We start from the raw sequence: 25,028 nt of genomic DNA on the forward strand, positions 1-25,028 counted from the left end.
CCAAGAGCATTCTCCTGGCCAGGTTTCAGAGCAAAGAAGCTGAGCCTCACCCGAGCTCAGTTTCTGGTGCGAGTCTTATAGCAAGAGTTTCACAATATCCTCAGAGGAATGGTTAGTCCCTAGGCTTTATGATAAGATAGAAACAGTGTTAGGGCCAGGGCCCTGAGAGGATTTATTAATTATTAGCAGATATAAAACACTTCAAATGAAACTTATAAACAACTAACTAGAGGGCTAAGAGAGTTCTGTTGCCAGAAAAACTCCAAACCTCAAGAGCTACTAATTACTGAAGCTTGCCCCAAATTACTCTCTCCTTATAGTAACTGTGAACTGTGAAGATAATATGTTCTCAGGAGAGAAATTGCTTCATTGGCCTCCTCCAAGGAAGCTCTGGACAAATAATGTCTAGGAGATGTGAATTAGGGGCAGCCTGAGTAGCCAACCAAAGAACTCACAGTCTTATTCTGCCAATTAATAAGTCATACCTTGATGTTTTCTGGTCTATTATTTGCCATGGGATCATTATCCAGCAGAAGCCAGAATATCAAGGGTATGGCCAGAGTTATAAACTTTTAACAACCTCCCATAATGAATTGTTACACATTCTGATGTAGAGAAACACTGCAGTAAGCAAATATTAAAAGGTAGCCTGAGGTCATCATCATCCTTATCATTATCAGGAATCGCGTCATCATCATCATTATTAGCATTACCCAAAGTCCACATCATGCAGTTTCACTTCTCTTTGATTAAGCTCAAACTCTCATTTTGAATATGCTACCCATTACTTTATTTTATATAAATTCTTTCTTCCAGATGCAGTTCAAGTCTCACTTAAATAAAACTCTCTAATCATTCACAATGACCTCATATTGCTTTTAGCACTTATCATCTTTGTTACTGTCTTCTCAGCTTTTTCTTAGTACTTTGTATCATTATTTGTGCTTTTCCCATCTTTTTTGACTCCCAGAGACCCTGTGTTGTACTTTCATTGCCTGGATCCAAGGATATGTTTCATGTAACTGACATTCACATTGTTAACTAATTAGTAGATGATCTTCCTCTTAGTTTCTATCACTTGATTCACAGTTTAATAATCCTTTCATTGCCTTCTCACTCTCACTCATTGTTACCTTTTATTTTTTTTAAGATTTTATTTATTTATTCATGAGAGACACAGAGAGAGAGAGAGACAAGGCAGAGGGAGAAGCAGGCTCCATGCAGGAAGCCCGATGTGGGACTCGATCCCAGGACCCCAGGATCACACCCTGAGCCAAAGGCAGACACTCAACTGCTGAGCCACCCAGGTGTCCCTCATTGTTACCTTTTACGCTCTCCTTATTCAGCATCGTTGTTTTAACCTACTCCCTCCCCAATCACTCTCTCACATTCCTTCACCTTTACATATTTACCAACCACTTCACCTGTCTGGTTTTCCCTTGTTGGTGTGTGATTATGTAATTACTTTTAATAACTTTCGAAATGCAAACATTATAAATAATCTGTGTGGTTTGCCCAGGAGCAGTCAAGGAAGTGCAGTCCTCTCAGCTATACCTTTAAAGCACCAAGGGAAGAAAACTCACCATGGACACATCAGACCAAGTAAGTGCTACTTTTTAAATAGATCTATATCATTTCCATTACTTGTCCAAAAAGTGTACACTGAAACAAAATTAAGACACCATTTTCTCCCATCAGATTAGTAAAGATTTCTAATAATACCTAATGTTTTCCCACCTGCAGAAACTCAAACATCACTGCTGGGAAAATAGCTTACTAGACACTTCTTGGGTGATAGTTTGACAACATTGTATCAAATATCTTAAAAATATGCCTATCATTTGACTCAGAAATTTAATTTAAGGAAATATTTATTTTTTACAAGATTTTATTTATTTATTCATGAGAAACACAGAAAGAAGACAGAGACATAGGCAGAGGGAGAAGCAGGCTCCTCTCAGGGATCCCGATGTGGAACTCAGTCCCGGAACCCCAAGGTCATGCCCTGAGCCAAAGGCAGACCCTCAACCGCACAACCACCCAGGTGTCCCATAGGTTGTTTTTGTATACATGTTAACTATAGCATTGTTTTTAAGAGTGTAACACTGGAGGGGCGCCTGAGTGGCTCAGTTGGTTAAGCCTCTGATTTGATTTCAGCTCAGCTCTTGATTTGGGATTGTGGGATAGAGCCCCATGTTGGGCTCTGCATTCCTCATGGAGCTTGCTTGTCCCTCTCCCTCTACTCTTCCCAACATTTATACTCTCTCTCATTCTCTCTCTCTCTCTCTGTCTCAAAAAATAAAAAGTATAACACTAGAAGCGAGATGTGTCAAATATTAGGAAACTGGTTAAATAAATATTATAGTAAATAAAACCCTACGTGATCATTTTAAATTACCTAGAAAGCACTTATAAAGCAAAGTGCAAGAGTAGACTGTAAAACAGTATTCTTAGTATGATTACACAAACACATATAGGATATCAATTGGAAAGACCCTAAAATGTTATAAATAGTAATAGCTGGGTGCCAACCTTGCAGTTTTTCCTCTGTACCCTTGTCTGAATTTTCCAAGTTTTTTTGCCTTGTGTGTATCATTTTGAAATTACAGAAGTTTTTTCATAAAGTATAAATTTTTACTTGAGTTTGGTAGGTAAAAGCAGAATTATTTCATCCTGAAAGAAATAATGTTTTTCTTTTCTTTTTTTAAGACTTATTTATATATTTTAAGAGGGGGTAGTGTGGGCAGGAGGGGCAGAGAGAAAGAATCTTTCTAGCCGACTCCCAGCTGAGCAAGAAGACAGATTCGGGGCTCAATCTCACAACCCATGAGATCATGACCTGAGCCAAAACCAAGAGGCAGACACTTGAGCTAACCAGGCACCCCAGAAGTAATTTTTTTGTATCATTTTATTTGAATTTCTTTCCTTGGCATTTGTCCTTTTTCTTTGTAGTATAAGACATATATTAGCTCCTGTAGTGGTATCTAAATTTCTTGGAGACATAACAGATTTAGTCAGCTTAGTATATCTTACAATTACTAGTGCAGTAAACTTGCAAATGGAACATACATAAAATTATAAAGGATACTAATCCCACCAGATATTAAGATATATAAAAAAAAATTAAAGTATTCAAATTATCAAGATGCTGCTGCAAGAACTGTCAAGAAGATAAATGGGACAATAGAAACAGCTTCCAAAGAGAAACTTGTAAATATAAGAACTTATATAGTAAAGGGGCTAATTTAAGCAGAAATTAGAGAAACAATCAAGAGTTCGTACTAGGACAATCATTTAGATTCTATAATTGCACATCATACAAAAAAATAATTTTAAGAGTAAAGGATTTAGAAAGCAAACTATAAAAATCTAGAAAGAAGATAAGAAATATTTAGTCTCTACAGGGAGAGAATTTCCAAAGTATAAAAATGGAATAAATAACAAGGAGAAGATACTTCGAGTAACCAAAATTTTAAAATGTGTGTGCACATGAATGCATGCAACTTCATAAAAATTAAGGTTCAAATGTCAACCAGGGAAAATGATGTACAACAAGCTGACAGACAATAGCTCACTCCTTTAATGTGTAAAGGGGTCAAATGAATAATAAGAAAAATGCCAAGATGCCAGTAGATACTTACATTAACTATATGACCAAACACTCCACAAAACAGGAAAATATATATGACTACATAAGACAGAGAATATACTCAACATCATTAGCATTCAAAAAATGCTAGTGAAAAGAAATAGCTAGCTTTTTGTACCTATTGGATACTTTGCTTTTAATGACTACTGTCAATGCTGATGAGAGTGGAATAAATAATGTTTACAGATATTCTTTTACATTTCTAGGAATTGTGCCAAATTATTCAACATTTCTGTAAACAGCTTGGGAAATCAATTTAGCCCTAATAATGTCTTTATCTTTTCCAAAGTAATCATTACTTAAGGAAACCAAGCAAGTCAAAATTATGAACAAAGTTGGTTATCACAATATACTTTAGAATAGTTAAAACAATGAAAATGATGACATGTCTAGATAGTTACAAAGCAAATTGGGACACATTCACAGGATGAAATATAAAGTAGCCATTTAAAATTCTGATTACAAAGCATTTGAAGTCATGAGAAGTGCTCGTTTTGGCAGTACATATACTGAAGTCATGAGAAAATGCTTACTGACAAGTAAATGGTAAATGCTCAATATATGGTGATGGTTACTAGAAAAAAGCTGAATACAAAATTGCTTATAAACACGATCTCAACTATATCAAAATTCTTCTAAGAGACCGGAAGGAGATATGCTAAAATTTCAACAGGTTGTATCTGAAATTACAATGATTTTTCTTCTGTTTCTTTTTGACTTTCGTATTTTTACTAATTATAACAAATAAGTGTCATTTGTATGATAGGAATAAAAGTTAAATTTTTTCACTAAATGATATCATTTTAATATCATTGTGTCCACAGACAATTACATGCCGGGCAGCCATTGCCTGGGCAGCAAATTCTACTCTTTCAATTGAGGAAGTACAAGTTGAGCCACCAAAGGCTGGGGAAGTGCGTATTAAGGTAAATTTAAGTTTTTTAACTTTTACCTATGAAGGTAAATGTAAGGAACTCCTGTTCTGTTTCATATATATATTATATATTATTATTATATATTATATATAACTTATATATAATATGTATAAAATTTGCATTTGTGGTCTGTCCACTTTTCTTTGTAAAAGAGGAAATTGTAAAACTAGGATAAATGAATAGAGGTAATGAAACTTTAAGATATTCTTCATACTTGTAAAGTAGTGGTAGTTCACTCATCCACATAATCCTTTTGCCAGTATTGAAATTTTTACTTAAATTATATAATATCATAGGCCTATACACCTCACAATGTGACCTAGAAGGTGTTTTAAGTGGTAACTTTTTTTCATTTTTGAGGGAAAGAAGACAAGAAGTGCATTTCCTCCTACTTCTATGACACAAAGTTGATGTCAACAAAGGAATATGCAGTGACTAACAAACTAATTTTCCATCTCTGTTGTTTTGGGCTCATACATTATAATAATCTCGGAGTTTGTCTGAAAAAGTTCACTGTGCGGTAAAATTTCAATTTCTAGGAATGAGCATCTAGGACTCCATAATAGTATCCAAAGCAACTGAGAAGAGTTAACAATTATTGAACAGAACTTATATCAGGCATGGGAAAAGGCTCCTTGCCACTCATATCACCTCTCAGTCAAACTTTACCAAATCATTAAATACCCAATTTTAAGAGTATTATTGTTTTAAATCTTATTAAATATTAAATTCATCTATCTTCTAATTTGAGACTTAGGAAACTCAACTCTTGATTTAATGAACACAACAGATAGTGAAAGCCACATGCTTCTAGTCCATACCATATCTAATCAAAGTAGAGGGTATAGGAGGATGGTTATAGGAAAAAAGAAATGAAGGGAATTGTAAAGATGACAGAGGGAAAGGGAGTGAAGGGAAGTAGGAAAGTAGAAAAAGACAGGCAGTGAAAGACAAAACAGGAGAAAATGGGAAGTAACATTAAATATATTATCAGCTCCATGTCCAGTGTTACGCTAAAGATTTGATTGTAAAAAATAAAACGAAAGGTGATAAGAACGTACACAGAGAAAGGAATTAGTTAACTGACTGCTATTCAGAAGCTATATTTTTCTATTTATCAGCCATCCAAACAGCTTTTAATTAGTATTTATTTTGTACTGGGTCACCATCTGCGGAAATGTTTCCTAGTTAATTAGCCAATATGCTCTGTTCTTACACCTATACGCTCCTTCGCTACAAAGGCTAAACCCCAAATAATTAATCCACAATTCACCAAGGTAGAAGTTGCAGCAGCAAGAACCTGAGCAACACCACACTGAACCCTGGACAAAATCAAGCTAACGGACTGGATCTGTTCATAAGCACAGACAGTTCCATCTCCACTTACTGCTAGAGACAATCTCCCAAAAATAATTGCATATTCCTATCTGATATATAGAACAAACCTAATAAGGAGATTCCAGACTGCTGCATACCTAAAACAACATTTTTAGCCTTTGATAGCATCTTGAAGCCATTTTATTTTTTTATTTTTATTTTTTAAAGATTTTATTTATTTATTCGAGACACACAGAGAGAGAGAGAGAGAGAGGCAGAGACACAGGCAGAGGGAGAAGCAGGCTCCCCGCAGGGAGCCTGACGTGGGACTCCATCCCGAGTCTCCAGGATCAGGCCCTGGGCTAAGGGCAGGCGCTACACCACTGAGCCACCCAGGCTGCCCTTGAAGCCGTTTTAGTAGGAGCCCAAAGCACAGCATATTTGTCATGAGCATATCTACTTAGCGATTAGCCACAATCCTATGCCACAGTTGATCCCAGTGTCCCAGTTATAAACTTGGCCGCTCCCATTACACTTACTGGAAAAGTAGTCGGTATGCTCAGGCACATGCTTTTGTGCTTGTATTGCAGGCGGAGCAGTTATTTAGGGACCATGGTATATGAAATGCTTCATTTTTATGATCAATGTAGTTGGGTCAGGCCTATTAACAGACAAGAAAACTCAGGCCGTTAACTAAGTTTTAAAATGTCTCAGTGTCAGGCAGCCCGGGTGGCTCAACGGTTTAGCACCGCCTTCAGTCCAGGGCGTGATCTTTAAAACAAACAAAAACAAAAACAAAAAAACTTCTCAATGTCAACTAAATTTTACAGTGGTTAATTTTAACTGAAACTCACTTTTATGTTATTAATTTATTTTTTTAAGATTTTATTTATTTATTCATGAGAGACAGAGAGAGGCAGAGACATAGGCAGAGGGAAAAGCAGGCTCCACGCAAGGAACCCGATGTGGCACTTGATTCCAGACCCTGGGATCATCATGCCCTGAGCCAAAGGGCATCATGCTCAACTGCTAAGCCACCCAGGCCCCCCAATTTAATATTATTAATTTAAAGAATATTTTCAACATAGAAGTTTAAAATGCTAAAAACAGATTTCCCCAGAGCACAGGAAAAACATTCCACAATATGGGCCTAAAATTCTTTGTTTCTCAATGGTGGTGCTATTGATAATGTGGGCAAAAAGTCCTTCATTGTATGCAATTATCCCTCATATTTCAAAACTATTTGATGACCTATATATACAGAATAGATTTCAAGAAACAAAAATTTATTTCCAGACCTGAACATGTGCCATATGACTTTGGACAAGTCATTCTCAATCTTTGTTTTTTTTGTTTTTTTGTTTTTTTTTTTAATTTTTATTTATTTATGATAGTCACAGAGAGAGAGAGAGGCAGAGACACAGGCAGAGGGAGAAGCAGGCCCCACGCACCGGGAGCCCGATGTGGGATTCGATCCTGGGTCTCCAGGATCGCGCCCTGGGCCAAAGGCAGGCACCAAACCGCTGCGCCACCCAGGGATCCCCATTCTCAATCTTTGAATCTCCCTTTCCTCATCTCTAAATTAGAAACAATAAGACCTGTCCTGATTCCTCTTAGGATTGGTATAGGGATAAAATGACATAATTCATGTAAAAAAAAATTTAATAATCAATCTCAGATTTAAAAAAGAAAGAAAGAAAATTTCCAAACCAATTGATCTTTTGTCACTTAATTCCTATGCAGCTGGCATCTACAGGGATCTGTGGTACTGATGATCATGCAATAAAAGGATTACTCTCAGCAGTCTTTCCTTTCATCCCAGGCCATGAAGGAGCTGGGATTGTGGAGAGTATTGGCAAAGGAGTGACCTCAGTGAAACCAGGTAAGAAGTGGGGCCATAAGACCCTGCTTACAAACAGCCTCCCAAAGAACAACTATGCACAGAGGATGAACTTAAAATGTATTAACATATTTACAGGAAAAAATTGGTTTGCCTCTAGACTCTTCTAACTAATCATTTATCATTATATTAATTGTATCCAGTGATTCCAAGACTCACACAGTTTCCCTGCTGTCTTCTCTAGCAATCCAAAGGGCCAGTCGCTGAGCCAAGTATATATATCTATAGCTAAATGAGTATTGAGATATGACCAGTGGAATTCTAAATGATTGAAAAATATTGAGATTGTTTCTTACATATATTTGTACCCCTCACATGCTTAGCATAGTACCTATCTCAGGATTAGAATGCATTAGAATGTTTGACAAATGAATGTTCTAATCAACTGGAATACAGAATTTGACTTTTCATTGACAGGATGATAATGATATATTTCAAAGAATCAAAGAAAGCAAGTATATGTTCTTTCCCAGACTATCAAAAAAGATCTTGACATAGCTATTCTTAGCATGACTGAAATGAATAGAATGAATAAGCGCAATCACACAGATTAAGATATTACAGACCTCACAGCTTGGAGCCAGGCACACCAAGAGATTTAAGAAAGTGCATAGTCAGGACACTTGTGAAGCTCTTACTGGGGAATTGATTTAGCAAAAAATTATGGAATGTCTACCATGCATCTGACACTAGGCACACAGGAGGACAAAGGTAAAAAGCATAATCTCTATGTGTCTAATAACATAATGCAAACAGGTGGAATATATGCTCTAACTCCTCTTTAGCTAGAAAAAAATCCATTGAAAGTTTTGTGGAAAACAATGAACATTTGGAGGGGAAAGGATAAAAGACCAAAAGTTCTCCTGAATTTGAGATCCAGGATCTTTGGAATTTTTAAGAGCCAATGAAGACAACATGTGCCTTATATAAACTTGTAGAGATTTTAATGCCTTCTAAACTCTGCAAGAGGCCAAAGGAGAGAGAGCTATTTCTTTGTTAGGAAAATTTGTAGGGGCCATCCAGAACAATGTTGTAGACCTCTGACCAGGCCTTTCTAAGTCTGTGATGACTGTGTTAATTAATTTTCTTTAAAAAAAAATTTTTCTTTTTAGACCCCATCCAGCCTGTCACCCTAGAGCCCAGGTGTGCTAACTAATGACTGGATCCAAATATAATCAACATCGTGTCCAGAACTCTGCGACCTAAAACTACCGTCTGCATTAAGTGCTCCCTCTGCAAAGGGAGAGTGATCCCTTTTATTCTCTGGAATTAGCATATCTAGGAACTAAGCCCCACTAAAGAAAATATATCAGAGGCTGCTATGAGTCAGTGTGCCATCATGGGCAAAAAGACTCAATGAAAAGTGTTCTCTTATTACCTGATTGGACCACTCTAGGCAGGTGACTACACTGTGGGGCTTAAATCCTTCAAATGAAAAACAAAAGGGTTAAGCTAGATAACATCTTTAAGATTCATTCTTAGTTTCATTCTATTTCCAGAGCAGGGGGAAAGCAGACCTACAACTATCTACCCTATAAGAAATATTCCCAAATATCCATTATTTGCCCAAAAGAATAATGTCATTTCTAAAACCAGGTTATATAGTTTCTCCTTCCAAACAGTAATGGGCAACACAGGAAACAACAGGTGTCAGCAAGGATTCAGAGAAAGGGGAACCCTCTTGCACTGTTGGTGGGAATGCAAACTGACACAACCATTCTGGAAAACACTACAGAGGTTCCTCAAAAAACTAAAAATAGAACTACTCTATGATCCAACAACTGTGCACAACTAGATATTTACCCAAAGAATACAAAAATACTAATTCAAAGAGACACATGGACCCCAACGTTTACAGCAGCATTATCAACAATAGCCAATGTATGGAAACAGCCCAAGTGTCCATCAAATGGTGAATGGATAAAGAAGAAGTGATATATACATATATATATATATATATATATATATATATATATATATAATGGAATATTAGTCATAAGAATGATAAAATCTTGCAAGATGCCATCAAATGGCAAGATTTCACTTACACGGATCGAGCTAGAGAGTATTCTGCTACACAAAATAAATCAGTCAGAGTAAGAGAAATATCATGTGATTTAAATTATATGTGGAATTTAAAAATCTAAGCAAACAAGCAAAAAAAATACCTGAGAGGAAGGCAAACCAAGAAACAGACTCTCAACTATAGTAAACAAACTGATGTTTACCAGAAGGGGGGTGGGGGATTGGGGTAATAGATGATGGGTATTAAGGAGGGCACTTGGAAGTGCTGAATCACTATACCGTATACTTCAAACTAATATAACACTGGATGCTAACTAATTGGAATTTAAATAAAAACTTAAAAAGAAAACAGCAATGGCCAATGTTATCCTGGCTGCTATAACCTGCCTGCAAGTTCTTAAGCCATCCAGTGAAACTTTTATAAACATATTATTGTATTTCTGTTCCAATAATGTTTTAAACTAATGCTTGTATTATTTTTTTTTATATAGGAGATAAAGTCCTCACACTTATTATTCCACAGTGTAGAGAATGCAGTTCCTGCTTGCATCCCAAGGGAAACTTCTGTGAGAAGCAAGAGTTAGTAATTTACCCTATTATTCTTTTATCAAATTGCTGATATTGTATAAGTACAGACCTGTAACTAAAGGTACTCGCTTCTGTCTTTACAAATCCCTGTGTCTATGCTGCTGCCTCTACCTGTGTCTATGCCACCACGGAACAGTGTTCTACCTTCTTCTGGATTAATGCTGGATGGGACTAGCAGATTTACTTGCAAAGGAAAAAAGATTTATCACTCTTTCCGCACAAGCACATTCACTGAATATACTGTTGTTTCTGAGATTGCAGTGGCAAAAATTGATGATGCTGCTCCTATGGATAAAGTCTGTCTCATAAGTTGTGAGGTGCCTACAGGTTATGGGGCTGCTGTGCACTCAGCCAAGGTGAGGAAGGTACCTGTGTGTTAGTGTCTGTCATAGTGATTTGCCTGGAAAACATCAAAACTAAGCCAATCAGTCTAAACGTTCAACTGTTACTTATAGAGCCGAAAGTTTCAACTGTTGTTTTTGTTTGTTTGCTTGTTTTCTTAATTACATATGTGCCCAGGTTTGATTCCTAATATAAACATTCCTTGTGAATTTGTAGGTCACTCATGGTTCCACCTGCGTGGTCTTTGGACTTGGTGGAATCGGTTCAGCCATTGTCATGGGCTGTAAAGCATCTGGTGCTTCTAGAATCATTGGGGTTGATATCAATGAGGAGAAGTTCCCCCGGGCAAGAGCATTAGGGGTCACTGATTGTCTCAACCCTCAAAAACTCAAGAAGCCTGTCCAGCAGGTGGTCATGGAAATGACTGGAGTTGGTGCTGACTTTGCCTTTGAGGCTATTGGACTCAGTGATACCATGGTATGTGGACTTGGGGCACAGTGATTATATGCTTAAGGCGGAAGGAAGTATGTGTTAAATATCCTCACCTAGATTGGTATAAACTCTCCTGAACACATGTTTTAGACTTGAAGACCCCAGCTATAAGAACAGAACATAAATTCACTCTAAAACATTTATTTAAAAATAAAAGCAGGGGATCCCTAGGTGGATCAGTAGTTTAGCGCCTGCCTTTGGCCCAGGGCATGGTCCTGGAATCCCAGGATCAAGTCCCACATCAGGCTCCCTGCATGGAGCCTGCTTCTCCCTCTGCCTGTGTCTCTGCCTCTCTTGCTCTCTCTGTGTCTCTCATGAATAAATAAGTGAAATCTTTTAAAAAATGAAAATAAAAGCAATTTATACTTAAAAATATATTATTACAGTACACAAAGTTTAAAGATTCAAAAGGCCATAATACCAGTATTCCCTTTTCTTTATTCCTAGCTCTGCATATTTGCTTTTATATTTAAGCATAAACATTATCTAATTCACATGATAATTATGGGTCCTCTATTAGAACCATTCTTCATTCAAAAAATGAATTCCTATGCACCAATGTGTTATGTTCTAGGGATAGAAGAGTGAATAAAATAGGCACCATATTCTTGGGTCTTACAATTTAGAGGACAAAATGTAAACATTTAATATGTCTCAGTGTGTACCTAATGTACTTGATTGAAAAATAAAGGAAGAAAATGTAGTGATATAGGAAAGAGAAAATAAGGCAAAAAAGAAGAAAGGAGAAAGACAACAGGGTTATGAACCAGAAAAGGAAGTAAAATAAATAGATATAGCGAAGCACACTGTATACCCCTACAAAAGTGAATTAAAAAAAATAAAGCTTCTAGGCAGCCCGGGTGGCTCAGTGGTTTAGCACCGCCTTCAGCCTTCAGCATGATCCTGGAGACCCAGGATCGAGTCCCGGGTCTCTCTCCTTCTGCCTGTCTCTGACTGTATCTCTGCCTCTGTGTGTGTGTGTGTGTGTGTGTGTGTGTGTGTCTCATGAATAAATAAACAAAACCTTGAAAAAAAATAAAACTTCACACACACAATATGTATATAATTGTTTTGTTTTAATACAAATGAGTCAGACCGAGAACCATAGCAAGTGAGAAAGTCCAGATAAAAGGCAACAGGTAATTTCATTTAACAAGTATATGGTCCTTACTACATGCCAGACAGTGTTCTAAATGTTCTAAGAATGATAAATCACTTAATCTTCATAACAGTTCTATGATAGTATCATTCTTTTTACAAATGAAGAAACTGAGGCATAAAAAGGTTAGGTGACTTACCTAAGGTCACACAGCTAGCACAGTCTGTGCTCCTTGCCACTAAGCTCTACTGGTTCTCTAGTGAGGTCCTGTTACTGGCAACCCTGGAGGCAGCATCTGGCCCAGAAGAGGTTCAGATCTAGCAACACGATTCCTTCCACCTCTGGTGGTGGTTGTTACTTATGTGTGGGAAAGTGCTTATGGTCGTTATTGTCTTTATCAGCTTGCTGCTTGGGATTCCTGCCACCGGAGCTATGGTGTTTGTCTGATTGTTGGAGTAGCTCCGTTAAACTCAAAGCTTTCCCTGGACGCCCCGATGATTGTCTCTGGCCGGACGATGAAGGGTGTATGTCTAGGAGGTGGGTCAGTGAATAGGAGGGACTGGCTGGTTTCTCTCATGAAATCCCTTCTAACTTGGTAAGACACAGACCAAAATTCCTCTCCTTGAGGAAACAGAGCTATAATGGTAGAAAAAAACTTATCCAATGAGTTGGAAAATTTTGCAGATTTTGTAAGTCAATTTCAGTTAATTTAGTTAAATAGTTTTTTTTTAAGTTCAAATACAATTTTTATCCCCTGTAAAGTATTTTTTGGGCTTTCTCGGTGTTCCAAATAATTCAGTCGACTTCAGTTCCATGCTGGTGGGTTTGTTGTTGTGCTCTTTTAGCAGCAAAACTTCTTAGGTAGTTATAGGACACCATATATATATATATATATATATATATATATATATATATATATATATATATGTAAGATTACATAAAAGTATGTAACACCAACCTAGTGTTTTGATGCTGGCTTTTATCTTTCTAGAAGGGCCCTTGTTTATGAACAATATTGACCAACAGCTTTAGTCAATTAATATTCTCATCTGCCCCCATTTCTCTGATAGTAAATTCCCAGTGCCATCTCCATGTGTGTGAATACACAGAGGAGGAAATGTTTATGCAATAGTAAGCCCAGGAGGTGAGCTAGAGACTGCTAGTTTAAAAGGATCATTTTCAACTCAGTAACATGTGAATATTGACCCAACTTTTCTCCAAAGGAATTCTAGGTAACAGAACTTCTATAGAAGCCACACTTAGCAACAGTAGTCAATGGCTTCTGATGTATAAATGATTTATTTTCCATGTTCAGTGTCAAATTTTCAGAAGAAAATCTCCCTGATTTTTTTTTCTTTCAGTTGGTTTGGCACTTCTCAAATGTTATTACAAAGGCCTTTTTGTTTTGCAGATTATAAAACCAGAGACTGTATTCACCACCTAGTGACTGATTACCTGCAAAATAAAATTAATATAGATCTATTAGTAACCCATCAGTTGCCTTTTGACCAACTCCACAAAGCTTTCAAGTTGTACCATGCTGGAAAAACGTGAGTGCTCTATTTGATGATCTCCTATACCCTGAATTCACAGTGCAAGTGACTCCTCAAACATTTCCAAGTGGTTTTGTGAGAAAGAGATGGCTACTTGGATCCTCAATACTTTTCACATGCTCTACCTTATTCCCTACTGTCAATATCTTTCACATGTTCTATCTTACTGTCACCAGGATAAGGTTTTACCTGTAGGCCACTCTTTAGGAAAGATCCACATCAACCTATTTTTTTAAAAATGTTAAAGATTTCGATATAATGCTAATAATGACTCCACATTACATTGGTTAATTATGTTTTTTTTTCTGGTTAGAGAAATGATCTAGAATGAATGAGTTGACATTACTGGAGTAACTACTGCAAGGAATCTTAGAGGCAGAGGTTTAGCCTCCATCTAAAGCACAAATCCTTTTACATATTTCTGACAAATGGTCACTCTGCTTCAGCCAGCAGGGATGGAGTGATCACTCATGCGCCCCTTTATTCATTCAATGTCTGTTTAGTGATAGTGCAATATTTGTCAGGACTGTCCTAAGTGCCAGAGACACAGTAGACAACCAGCAGCAATAAGTAAATGAGGAATTACTCCTGTGATGAATGATTCGATTTTCTCATTCTAATTCGAAGCACATCTCCCTTTCATATTCTCTTCCCCAACTCTACCTACATTTTCTGCTTGTTAAGTGATTTTTTTTTCAATTTTAACTAGGTCTTTACATTTTACCCCACTATAACACTTTCTTGGTTTTGACCTAGCATGTCAGCACATCTAAGTCAGGAATGAAGAATCAAGAAAACTCATCTGAAATTTTATAAACAGATTATGAAAAATGCAAGGAGGGGATCTAGCAGGCAGCAGACACACTGCAAAAGAAAAGGAATACCCCAAAAATGCATTTTTTTTCTTTCTTAATTGGACACAGTGCTAGATTCTGAGGCTCACAGAAGCTGATCAGAAGCTGTAACAGAGGGTTTGGATGTCACGTAGCCTGAAGCTGTAACAGAGGGTTTGGATGTCACGTAGCCCGAAGGAACAGGGTTCAATCCTGAGTCCTTCCTTTCTGATGTTGGATCCTGACGATCCTGCTTTCACCGTATCAGGTGGTGATATTAATGATGATTCCAATCAGATGATCAGGTGATATTTCATATAAGTGAACTAAGTTCACTCCTGAAGGAGGAGTCAGGAGGGGGAACAAGTGAGAAGGTAGGCAATGCAACCTCATATGATACTGTGCAAAACTGTTTTGCTGAAATAACTGTTTCCTAAGCAATTCAATCATTTTATTATTGCACTTTTATGTTTCAGCATCCGCTGTATTCTGCTGTTCTGAGATCCCAGATGATAAAAGGTGCAAGGACATCCTTGGGGATTTCATTCTTTCCTGTATCACCTCTCTGATTGTTCCAGAATAGAGGAAGAGTATCAAAGATGAAAATGTAGTATAATTTGTGACCCAGGATCGGATCCCACGTTGGGCTCCCTACATGGAGCCTACTCCTCCCTCTGCCTGTGTCTCTACTTCTCTCTCTCTCTCTCTCTCTCTCTATCTCTCATGAATAAATAAATAAAATCTTTTAAATAAATAAATAAATAAATAAATTTAAATAATAAAGAAAAATGATTTAAGAACGTGGACTCTATTATTTTATTACCTAGATGTTAGTATTTGCTGTGTCACCCATTTAATGTTGGGCTAATTAATTAGTCTCTCTGTTATCTTCTGTGAAATGAAGAAAATATTTCCTAAGACACAGGGCTGCAATGAGGATTATATGATGCATAGGAAGTACTTAGCACAGTGACTGGCATTTAGTAAATAATCAAGTGTACTCTGGTGACTTATTTAGGTAGGGACCATGTCATATTATTCTTTGAACTTCTAACATCTATCATGTATATAACATATAAGGCTATCATATATTACTATAAATCTTATATTAGTGGTATAAATAAATCGCTATGAGGGAAGCAAAAAGAATACAATCTGTTAGTACAAGAGCTCCAGAAACTGAGTAGAGAGTGAAAAGATACACTAAACTCATTTTGGGCTGTGAAGGAAACAAGGAGTAGGGGGTAGAGAATGGAGGAAATAGGAAGTCAAGGATTATTTCTCTTGAATTTAAAAATGAAAAGATCTGAGGCTTGATGTCTTAGGAGCTCTGTTTCTAAAATGTGGCCCTGCTAAGTATATATGGATATAGATATGGATATGGATAGGGGACCCATGACCGCCCAGGTATTCTTCCCAAATTCATAGGCCAGTAGACCATAAGCTAGATTCAGCCCACTAACTCCCATTGCTTACCTCTCATTATTGGAATCATGGAGAACTACAGAGATTGAATGGAGGTAGAAAGAAAACAGCACATATGACTTTGATCAGACTTGCATCCTCTCTCTCCTTGTCAGTTCACCATATCTACAACAAGACTGTGAAGTGTTGTTATTTTATTGGTTTTAGCAACTGGGCCATAAACTGCCTATCTAATATATAACAAAACTATTTTTCCATTTTTTATTTTTTAAAAAGATTTTATTCATTTATTCATGAGAGACACACACACACACACAGAGAGAGAGAGAGAGAGAGAGAGGGGCATAAACAGGCAGAGGGCAGGCCCCATGCAAGGACCCCGACATGGGACTCTATTCCGGGACTCCAGGATTACGCCCTGGGCTGAGGCAGGCACCAAACCACTGAGCCACCCAGGGATCCCCTTTTCCATTCTTTAAATCTCTGTGGAAAGAAAAATGAGAGAGCAAGTAGAAAGGAGATTTTTATCTTCTACTTTACTTCTTATATATTATGTCAAATTTTAGAATAAACATGTATAAGTAATATATAGATACGTGTATATATAAATGATGGCAACATAAAAGATGAGTACATGGGAGTTCCAAGGAAGATAGTGGAGTATGAAGACCCTACATTCACCTCTTCCCACAGATACACCTAGATAACACCCACATCAATGTAAATAATCAGGAAATTATCCAAAGATGCAGAACAGACTCTCCACAGCTAAATGTAAAGAGGCCACACTAAAAAGGGAAGGGCAGAGACATAGTTGGAAGCTAAAATGACCCCTAAGACTGTCCACAAGAGGAAAGGACGCCATGGGTGCAGAGGGGGAAAGAGCAGATCTCACCACAGGCACCCCAAGCACAGGAAACCACACTAGGAAGATGAATTCCTGTAATACTTGGCTTTGAAAACCAAAGAGATTAACCTCATGAATCTATACAATCAGTAGGGCTTAACACCTGGAACTTTAAAAATTGGCAGACTCAGCTCTGGGAGAATGGGAAGGTGTTGGGGAACTGAGTCCCTGTCCTTAAAGAGTCAGCAAAACAACCCCATCGAGATACAGCATAGAAGTAGAAGTTTGAAAAACACCAGGGGCATAAGAAAGGGAGACTTGTTTACTAATCTCAGAGAGTATACTAGAAAGGTAAGGATCTTTGAGAGACTTCTCCAAGAACAGAGGAATTGGCAGATGCCATTCCCTCCTACTCCCCATTCTTGCATCACCTAGCCTAGATATATGGACACCTACAGAAAACAGTGCAGCACAGTCTCCACCTAGCTAGCTAACAGAACACCCTGCTTTTCTGTGGACCAGCCCCCTCCAACTCAGAAAACAGTGCAGCACAAAGTCTCCACCTAGCTAGCTAACAGAACACCCTGTGCTTTTCTGTGGACCAGCCCCCTCCAACTCAGCCTCAGCAGGAATTTTCCAAGGAGCAGCTGTAAGTCCTCTCCCACAGCAGACCAGCCCAAACTGTGCAAACACCACACGCCCCACCCCTGGATTCTGCATACCTGCCCCCTCTAACACACCCTAGGCAAGAATCCAACCAAAGTGGCATCACAAATGTGGCAGTCTTCAAATCAGCCCCAACAGGGGTTAACACCACCCCAAAGTGACTCTTGCCACAAGAAGGGGGAAAAAACACCATACACATCAGTTCAACTGTGCAGTGGGCTGGGGGCAGACATCTTGGTCTGTCTGCAGGCCCTATTCTCCTGAATGTCACTCAGGGAAAAATATCTCAATAAAACCAGGAGCTGCTTCTTTGAAAAAAAAATCAGCAAAATTGATAAAACTCTACCAGACTCATCAAAAAGAAAAAGAAAACCAGAAGTGAAAGAGAAGTGACTGACACCATAGAAATACAAAAGACTGTAAGAGAATATTACAAAAAGTCATATGCCAACAAACTGGACCACCAAGAAATGAATAATTTCCTAGAAACATATAATCTACCAAAACTGAAACAAGGAAGAAATAGAAAATTTGAACAGACCCATTACCAGCAATGAAGTTGAATCAGTAATCAAAAAATGGCCAACAAAAAAGTCCAGACCCAGACGGCTTCACTGATGAATTTTACCAAAATTTTTTTTAAATTATTTATTTGAGAGAGACAGCATGCAGTGGGGAGAGGCAGAGGAAGAGGGAGAGAGAGAATCTTAAGCAGATTCCCTGCTGAGCATGGAGCACAACACAGGGCTCGATCCCATCATGACCTGAGCCAAAACCAAGAGTTGGATGCTCAAACAACTGTGCCAGCCAGGCTCCTCACTACCAATCATTTAAAGAAGAGGTAATACCTATTCTTCTCAAGGTTTTAAAAAAATAGAACAGGAAGAAAACTTTCTAATTCATTCTATGAGGTCAGCATTACCCTAATATCAAAACCAGATAAAGATACTACACAAAAAAAGAGAACTATAGGCCAGTATCTCAGATGAATATAAGTGCAAAATTCCACAACAAAATATTAGCAAACAGAATCCAACAATTCCTTGAAGAATCGCTCATCACAATCAAGTGAGATTTATTCCTGTGAAGGTAGTTCAATATTCACAAATCAATTTCATCAATAACAGAAGGAATAAAAACCACATGATCATTTCAAGAGATGCAGAGATGTAGAAAAAGCATTTGACAAAGTACAACATCCATTCATGATAAAAAAAAAAAGCCCTAGACACAGTAGCTTTAGAGAAAATAAATCTCAAAATAATAAAGGCCGTCTATGAAAAGCCCACAACTAAAATCATACTCAATGGATAAAAATTGAGAGTTTTTCCCCTCAGGTCAAGTAAGAGAAAAGGATGACCACTCTCACCACTTTTATTCTACATACAAATTGTTAATTGTTTTAAATACTTGATGAGAGTTTATTTAAGTATTGTATACCTTCAGATCTGAGAAATATTCTATTTATTTCTTTAAAATTTCCTTCTTCTTTCTCTAATAGTTCAGTTAGTTGCCTGATATACTGTATTGCCCCCCTTTATTTTTTTTCCTGTTATAATTTCTAGGCTTTTTTTTTTGTTGGGGGTTTCTCTTTATTAGATGATTTTCAAGGACTTCCATCATCATCACATTATTATAATTTTATAATTTGAGAAATCATGCTTTAACTTTCCAAGAATGTTTCCTTCTTTGTTCTCTTTTCATAGCATCCTCTTATTTCATAAAATCAGTATCATCTGCATCCTAAACATATATATTAGATTTTTAAAAAGTCAGTCTTCTATTTGTTGTACCTTTTGTGTGTGTATGGACTATAATTGATGCTGCTAGATATGTGTTTTTGTATATTTTTATTTATTTAATTCCAGTATAATTAACATACAGTGTTAAATTAGTTTCAAGTGTACAATATAGTGTTGCAACAATTCTATACATTACTCCGTACTCATCATGTAAGTGTACTCTTAATCGCCTTTGCCTATTTCACCCATGTACCCCCCTTCCCTCTCACAACCAACAATTTGATCTCTATAGTTAAAAGTCTGTTTCTTGGTTTTTCTCTTTTCTTTGTTCATTTGAGTTTTTTTAAACTCCACATATGAATGGAATTATATGGTTTTTCTCTTTCTGTGACTGACTTATTTCACTTAGCATAATATCCTTTAGATCCATGCACATTGTTGTAAATGGCAAGATTTCATTCTTTTTAATAGCTTAGTAATATTCCATTGTACATATATGCTGCTAGTTACGTATTTTATGTGTAGTGCATTCTTGCATTCTGATTCAAGAATGAATGACTAGGTTAATTTATAGGTAGCTGCTCTTCTTTAGATTGTTACATGGGTTGATATGCTTCTGCATTAGCTTTTCTCCTGACTGGCTGACTAGAACTCTGTGTAAATGTGTGTGTGCATGTGTATGTGCATTGCTTTAATATCCATTTCCAAGGAAGGACCTCTTGCAAAGCTCCAAGCCTAACTTCAGAAGAGAACCAAATGGTTTTATACATCCCAAAATAGTAGATAGGCATTTGGTATTATTTTTATATCATTGCTTTTCTAATATTATGAAGTTATTCTGAGGTTTATTCTACCCAATGTGATGGCTAATTTGAAGCTTAGCTCTACCCATGTTCCTTACAGTGTGAGATCAAGAGAAGCTTGCTAGAGAAGGGACAACCCTACAATCTCAAGGAAGGTCTCTGAGAGAGGAGAGGAGGTTGTTCACTGGAGACTTTTACAAATTGTCTCAAAACTATATTCGTGAAGAATGGTGAACTGAGATGAGATACTCCTTGACACCAAGAGCAAGATTTCTTTACATTGATTTTGTATCCTTTACTGAATTCATTTATCAGTTCTAGTAGTTTTTTAGTGAAGTCTTAGGGTTTTCTAGATACAGTATCACATCATTTGCAAAAAGTGAGAGTTTTACTTCTTCCTTGCCAATATGGATGCCTTTTATTTCTTTTTATTGTTCGATTGCTGTGGCTAGGACTTCCAGTACTATGTTGAATAAAAGAAAGAGTGGACATCCTTGTCTTGTCCTTGACCTTAAGGGAAAAGATCTCAGTTTTTTATCATTAAGTATGATGTTGGCAGAGGGTTTTTCATATGAGGCCTTTATTAGGTTGAAGCATGTTCCCTCTAGCCCTACATTGCAAGGGTTTTTGTATTGAAGGGATGTACCATTGATAGTGACCAAATCACTGATTTTGTAAAGTTTTTTTCTGCATTTAATGAAATGATCATATGCTTTTTATGATTTTTCTTATTGATGTGACATATTATATTGATGTTTTTTGAATGTTGAACCACCTTTTCATCTCAGAAATAAATGCCACTTGATCATGATGTATGGGTTTTTTTTAATGTATTATTGGATTTAGTTTACTAAGATTTTGTTGAGAATTTTGGCATCTCCATCATGAGAGATATTCACCTGTTCTCTTTTTTTATGATGTCTTTGTCTGGTTTTGGTGTCAGGGTGATACTGGCCTCGTAGAATGAAGTTAGAAGTTTTTCTTCTTCTTGTATGTTTTGGAATAGTTTTTCCAAAGAAGACATACAGATGGCTAACAGGCACATGAAAAGATGCTCAGCATCACTCATCATCAGGGAAATGCAAATCAAAACGACAATAAGATATCACCTTACTCCTGTCAGAATGGCTAAAATCAACAACACAAGGAACAACAGGTGTTGGCAAGGATGTGGAGAAAAAAGAACTCTTGTGGACTGTTAGTGGGAATGCAAACTGGTATAGCCACTGTGGGAAACAGTATAGTTGTTCCTCGTAAAGTTAAAAATAGAACTACCCTGTGATACAGTAATCACACTACTAGGTATTTACCTAAATACAAGAACATTAATTCAAGAGGATACATGCACCTTTATGTTTATAGCAGCATTATTTACAATAGCCAACAGTATAGTTGTTCCTCGTAAAGTTAAAAATAGAACTACCCTGTGATACAGTAATCACACTACTAGGTATTTACCTAAATACAAGAACATTAATTCAAGAGGATACATGCACCTTTATGTTTATAGCAGCATTATTTATAGCAGCCCAAATGTCCACTGATTGATAAATGGATAAAGGTAATGTGGTATATATACATAGTGGAATATTATTCAGTCATTAAAAAAGAATGAAATCTTGCCATTTGCAACAACATGGATGGAGCTAGAAAGTATAATACTAAGCGAAATAAGTCAATCAAAGAAAGACAAATACCACATGATTTCACTCATATATAGAATTTAAGAAACAAAACAAACAAACAAATGGAAAAAATAAGAGAGAGAGAAGAAATCAAGAAACAGATTCTTAATTATAGAGAATAAACTGATGGCTTCCAGCAGGGATTGGGGATGGTTGCTAAATAGGCTATAGGGAATAAGGAACACTCTTGTCACGATGAGCACAGGGTAATGTATGCAATTGCTGAGTCACTATATTGTAAATCTGAAACTAATATAACATTGTATGTTAACCAACTGGAATTAAAATAAAAGCTTAAAAAATAAATAGCTGTTCCCTTATAAAATAAATAAATATAAACCTATCATATGACATAGCCATTCTATTCCTAGATATTTCCCCAAGAAACAGGAAAGCATGTCCTTTAATAATCTTGTACACAAATATTCATAGTAGTATATTTATAATAATCAAACATTAGTAACAACCAAAGTGTCCGTTAATGAAATAAATGGATGATATAGTCATCCAGTGGAACAATACACCACAATAAAAAAGGAATGAACTAGTGATCATTGGAACATAAATGAATCTCAAAATTCCAATTCTATGAGATGCAAATATATCTATAGTGACAAAACATATCAGTGATTGATTGAGGATAGGCAGAAGGATGGAGAGGAGCCAGAGGGAAAGATTACAAAGGAGCAAGAGGAAATTCTGGAGCATCACAGATATGTTCATTATTTTACTTGTGATAGTATTATAGGTATACACGTATGTCAAAATGTCACTCTTCCTTTCAGATATTAACTAGCAATGAAGGCAGCAACCTGTACAAAATTAAAATTTTGGGATGCCTGGGTAGTTCAGTGGCTGAACATCTGCCTTTGGTTCAGGTTGTGATCCTGGGGTCCCAGTATCAAGTCTCACATCAGGCACACTGCAGGGAGCCTGCTTCTCCCTCTGCCTATGTCTCTGCCTCTCCCTCTGTGTGTCTCTCATGAATAAATAAATAAAATTTAAAAAAAAAATTTTTGACTAAAAATGGAAAAGTAGCCAAATTGTAACTGGTTATTTTTGTCCATATCTTAATTAATAGGTAAAATGTCAAGACTAATGATGCCACCACACACACACCAAGAGAAACTGAAAATTTTTATTACTCATATAATGAGGTTTTCTGGTGGGAAGAGAACAGATTCTCAACCAGGTCCAAAAAATGACACAAGAGAGCAAGTTGAGGTGACTATCTCTGCCTTTTATTTTGGTTAAAAGCTAAGGCTAGGGTGAGAGTTCCATAGGGTTTCTGTTTGTTTAATCTAGTTGAATTTGAACCTAAGTCATTATGGAAAGGATTCTGTACATGGCCAGCAAGCCTGAGGCTAGAAAGAGAGGCAAAAATTCTACTGACTGCCTTCTTCAAAAGTCTAATTTTGCATATTTTAAGAGGAGAAATCAGTGATTTAGTCACTATCAATAATGTCTGTAAATCTGAAGATGATAAGGAATGTCTGGATAAGTCCTTCATTATGGCTTTAGCATGTATATATCTATATGTGGTCTTGATTCATATTTTTGCATATCTGTGAGGCAGGAAATCCTCACACTCCTTTTCCTCAGAGGGGGCAATCCTGGATAAGGAATTGCTGTTGCCATCAGTTGAGCCAGATAGTCATCTTTGACCGTAGTGTGCAAATTTGTAAGAAAGTGCATATGGAGCCAGCTGCTGCCCAGGACATTCCCTATTACAAGAATGACTACCTGAAGTTCAGCCAATTGCGCTGACCCTTGAGTCCCACCCTCCACTAGGGATGCTCAGGGTAAGAAATGAAAATCAACAACTTTCCTTGGAGGCCCATATGTATGATGGTGGCACAGCCATCTGCAAAATAAACAAACTCTTTTTTGCTGTTCATTCAGTTGATCCCAAGCAGCTCCCCATATAGCTACTGGATTCAGGAGATGGGTGACTTCTTCCAGCACCATGGCATCTGACAAGGGACTAAGGATAGAAGGCCACCCCCTCTTGCAGGTGGCATATGCCAGAGATCTGGTTTTATCCTGTAGAATCCTTATTTTCATTTTAGCAAGGAGGATTTAAAGGTGATTCCATGCTTGTAGAGGGTACTGCTTCCATGACACATGCTTAAAAGGCAATTGGGTATGGAAGGTCCTAGACTCAGGACCTGTAAAAATTTCTGTTCCAAAAGAACCTAGTACATGGCCAGCAATTGTCACTCTAATGGCAATTAGAGAGTTAGCCTGTAGGGATTTTGTGCAATGGCAGGGTTGTCAAAGCATCACATGAATAGACAGCTCAAGGCTAGTAAAGGGATATTGTGCCCCTTCAAAGGTAAAAGTAAACCACAAATAAAAGGCTGTTGAGGGGTGCCTGGGTGGCTCAGTACTTTAAGTGTCTGCCTTCCTCTCAGGTCATGATCTCGGGTCCTAGGATCCAACCTGGAGTCAGGCTCCCTGCTTAGTGGGAAGTCTGCTTTTCCTCTGCCCCTGTCCCTCCCTTCCACTCATGCTCACTCTCTCTCTTAAATAAAGAACATCTTTTTTTTTTAAAGGCTGTTAAAATAGGCACAGAATAGAATGCCCTAGTCAAATCTATAATACCAAAATATTTTCCAGTTACTAATTGCATGTAGTCTTTCATTTCAATGATATTGGTTCAGGGGCCTTAATGCATATGCCCACAGCATTCAAATTGTGGTAATCCACCATGAAAAGCCATTCATTCTTGCCATGTTTGAGAGTAGGCCAAATGGGGCTGTTAAATAGAGAAACTGTGGGAATAATCATCCTTCCTCTACATAGATCTTTTATAATGGGTTTCAATCCTTAAAAGCCCTGTTATAATTTATGTTATGCCATATTAAGTATTTCAATTAGAGACAAGAGGTTATTCTCTCAGGGCAATTATAAATGCCAAAGATTTAATTTAATTTATTACTTGCTGGCCAGAGCATCCATGCCCAATTTCTCCATGCCCAGGAGATATTTTAAGACAAGGAGCTATTTAACCATAGGAAATTTACACAAGGCAATAATTCTGATGGTTGAAATGAAAACTACTTAACTTCCCTCTGTTTTATATTTGGCAATACCCCTAAGAGTATAGGGGGTGTTTTATGTCAAT

General features: G+C 37.2%; 2 protein-coding genes across 3 annotated transcripts in view; one reads left to right on the plus strand and one right to left on the minus strand.

The window, feature by feature from the left end:
* The window catches only part of C4H4orf17 (chromosome 4 C4orf17 homolog), a 350,583-nt gene that overhangs the window by 193,879 nt on the left and 131,676 nt on the right, over positions 1–25,028 (minus strand). The gene's annotated exons all lie outside the window — the stretch shown is intronic.
* Positions 1,476–15,525, plus strand: LOC112932670 (alcohol dehydrogenase 1-like). Its single transcript, XM_026015645.2, has 9 exons — positions 1,476–1,602; positions 4,474–4,575; positions 7,645–7,783; positions 10,318–10,405; positions 10,551–10,770; positions 10,973–11,233; positions 12,749–12,884; positions 13,759–13,897; positions 15,210–15,525. Exons 1-9 carry the CDS (start codon positions 1,585–1,587, stop codon positions 15,232–15,234), a joined length of 1,128 nt encoding a protein of 375 aa, XP_025871430.2. The 5' UTR covers positions 1,476–1,584; the 3' UTR covers positions 15,235–15,525.

Source organism: Vulpes vulpes, chromosome 4, assembly GCF_048418805.1.
Source record: "Vulpes vulpes isolate BD-2025 chromosome 4, VulVul3, whole genome shotgun sequence".
Classification (NCBI taxonomy): domain Eukaryota; kingdom Metazoa; phylum Chordata; class Mammalia; order Carnivora; family Canidae; genus Vulpes; species Vulpes vulpes.

Coding starts and splice junctions, on each gene's coding strand:
- LOC112932670 (XM_026015645.2), top strand. Junction 4,576..7,644: donor CTGGGGAAGTGCGTATTAAG/GTAAATTTAAGT, acceptor ATTCCTATGCAG/CTGGCATCTACAGGGATCTG. Junction 7,784..10,317: donor AGTGACCTCAGTGAAACCAG/GTAAGAAGTGGG, acceptor TTTTTTATATAG/GAGATAAAGTCCTCACACTT.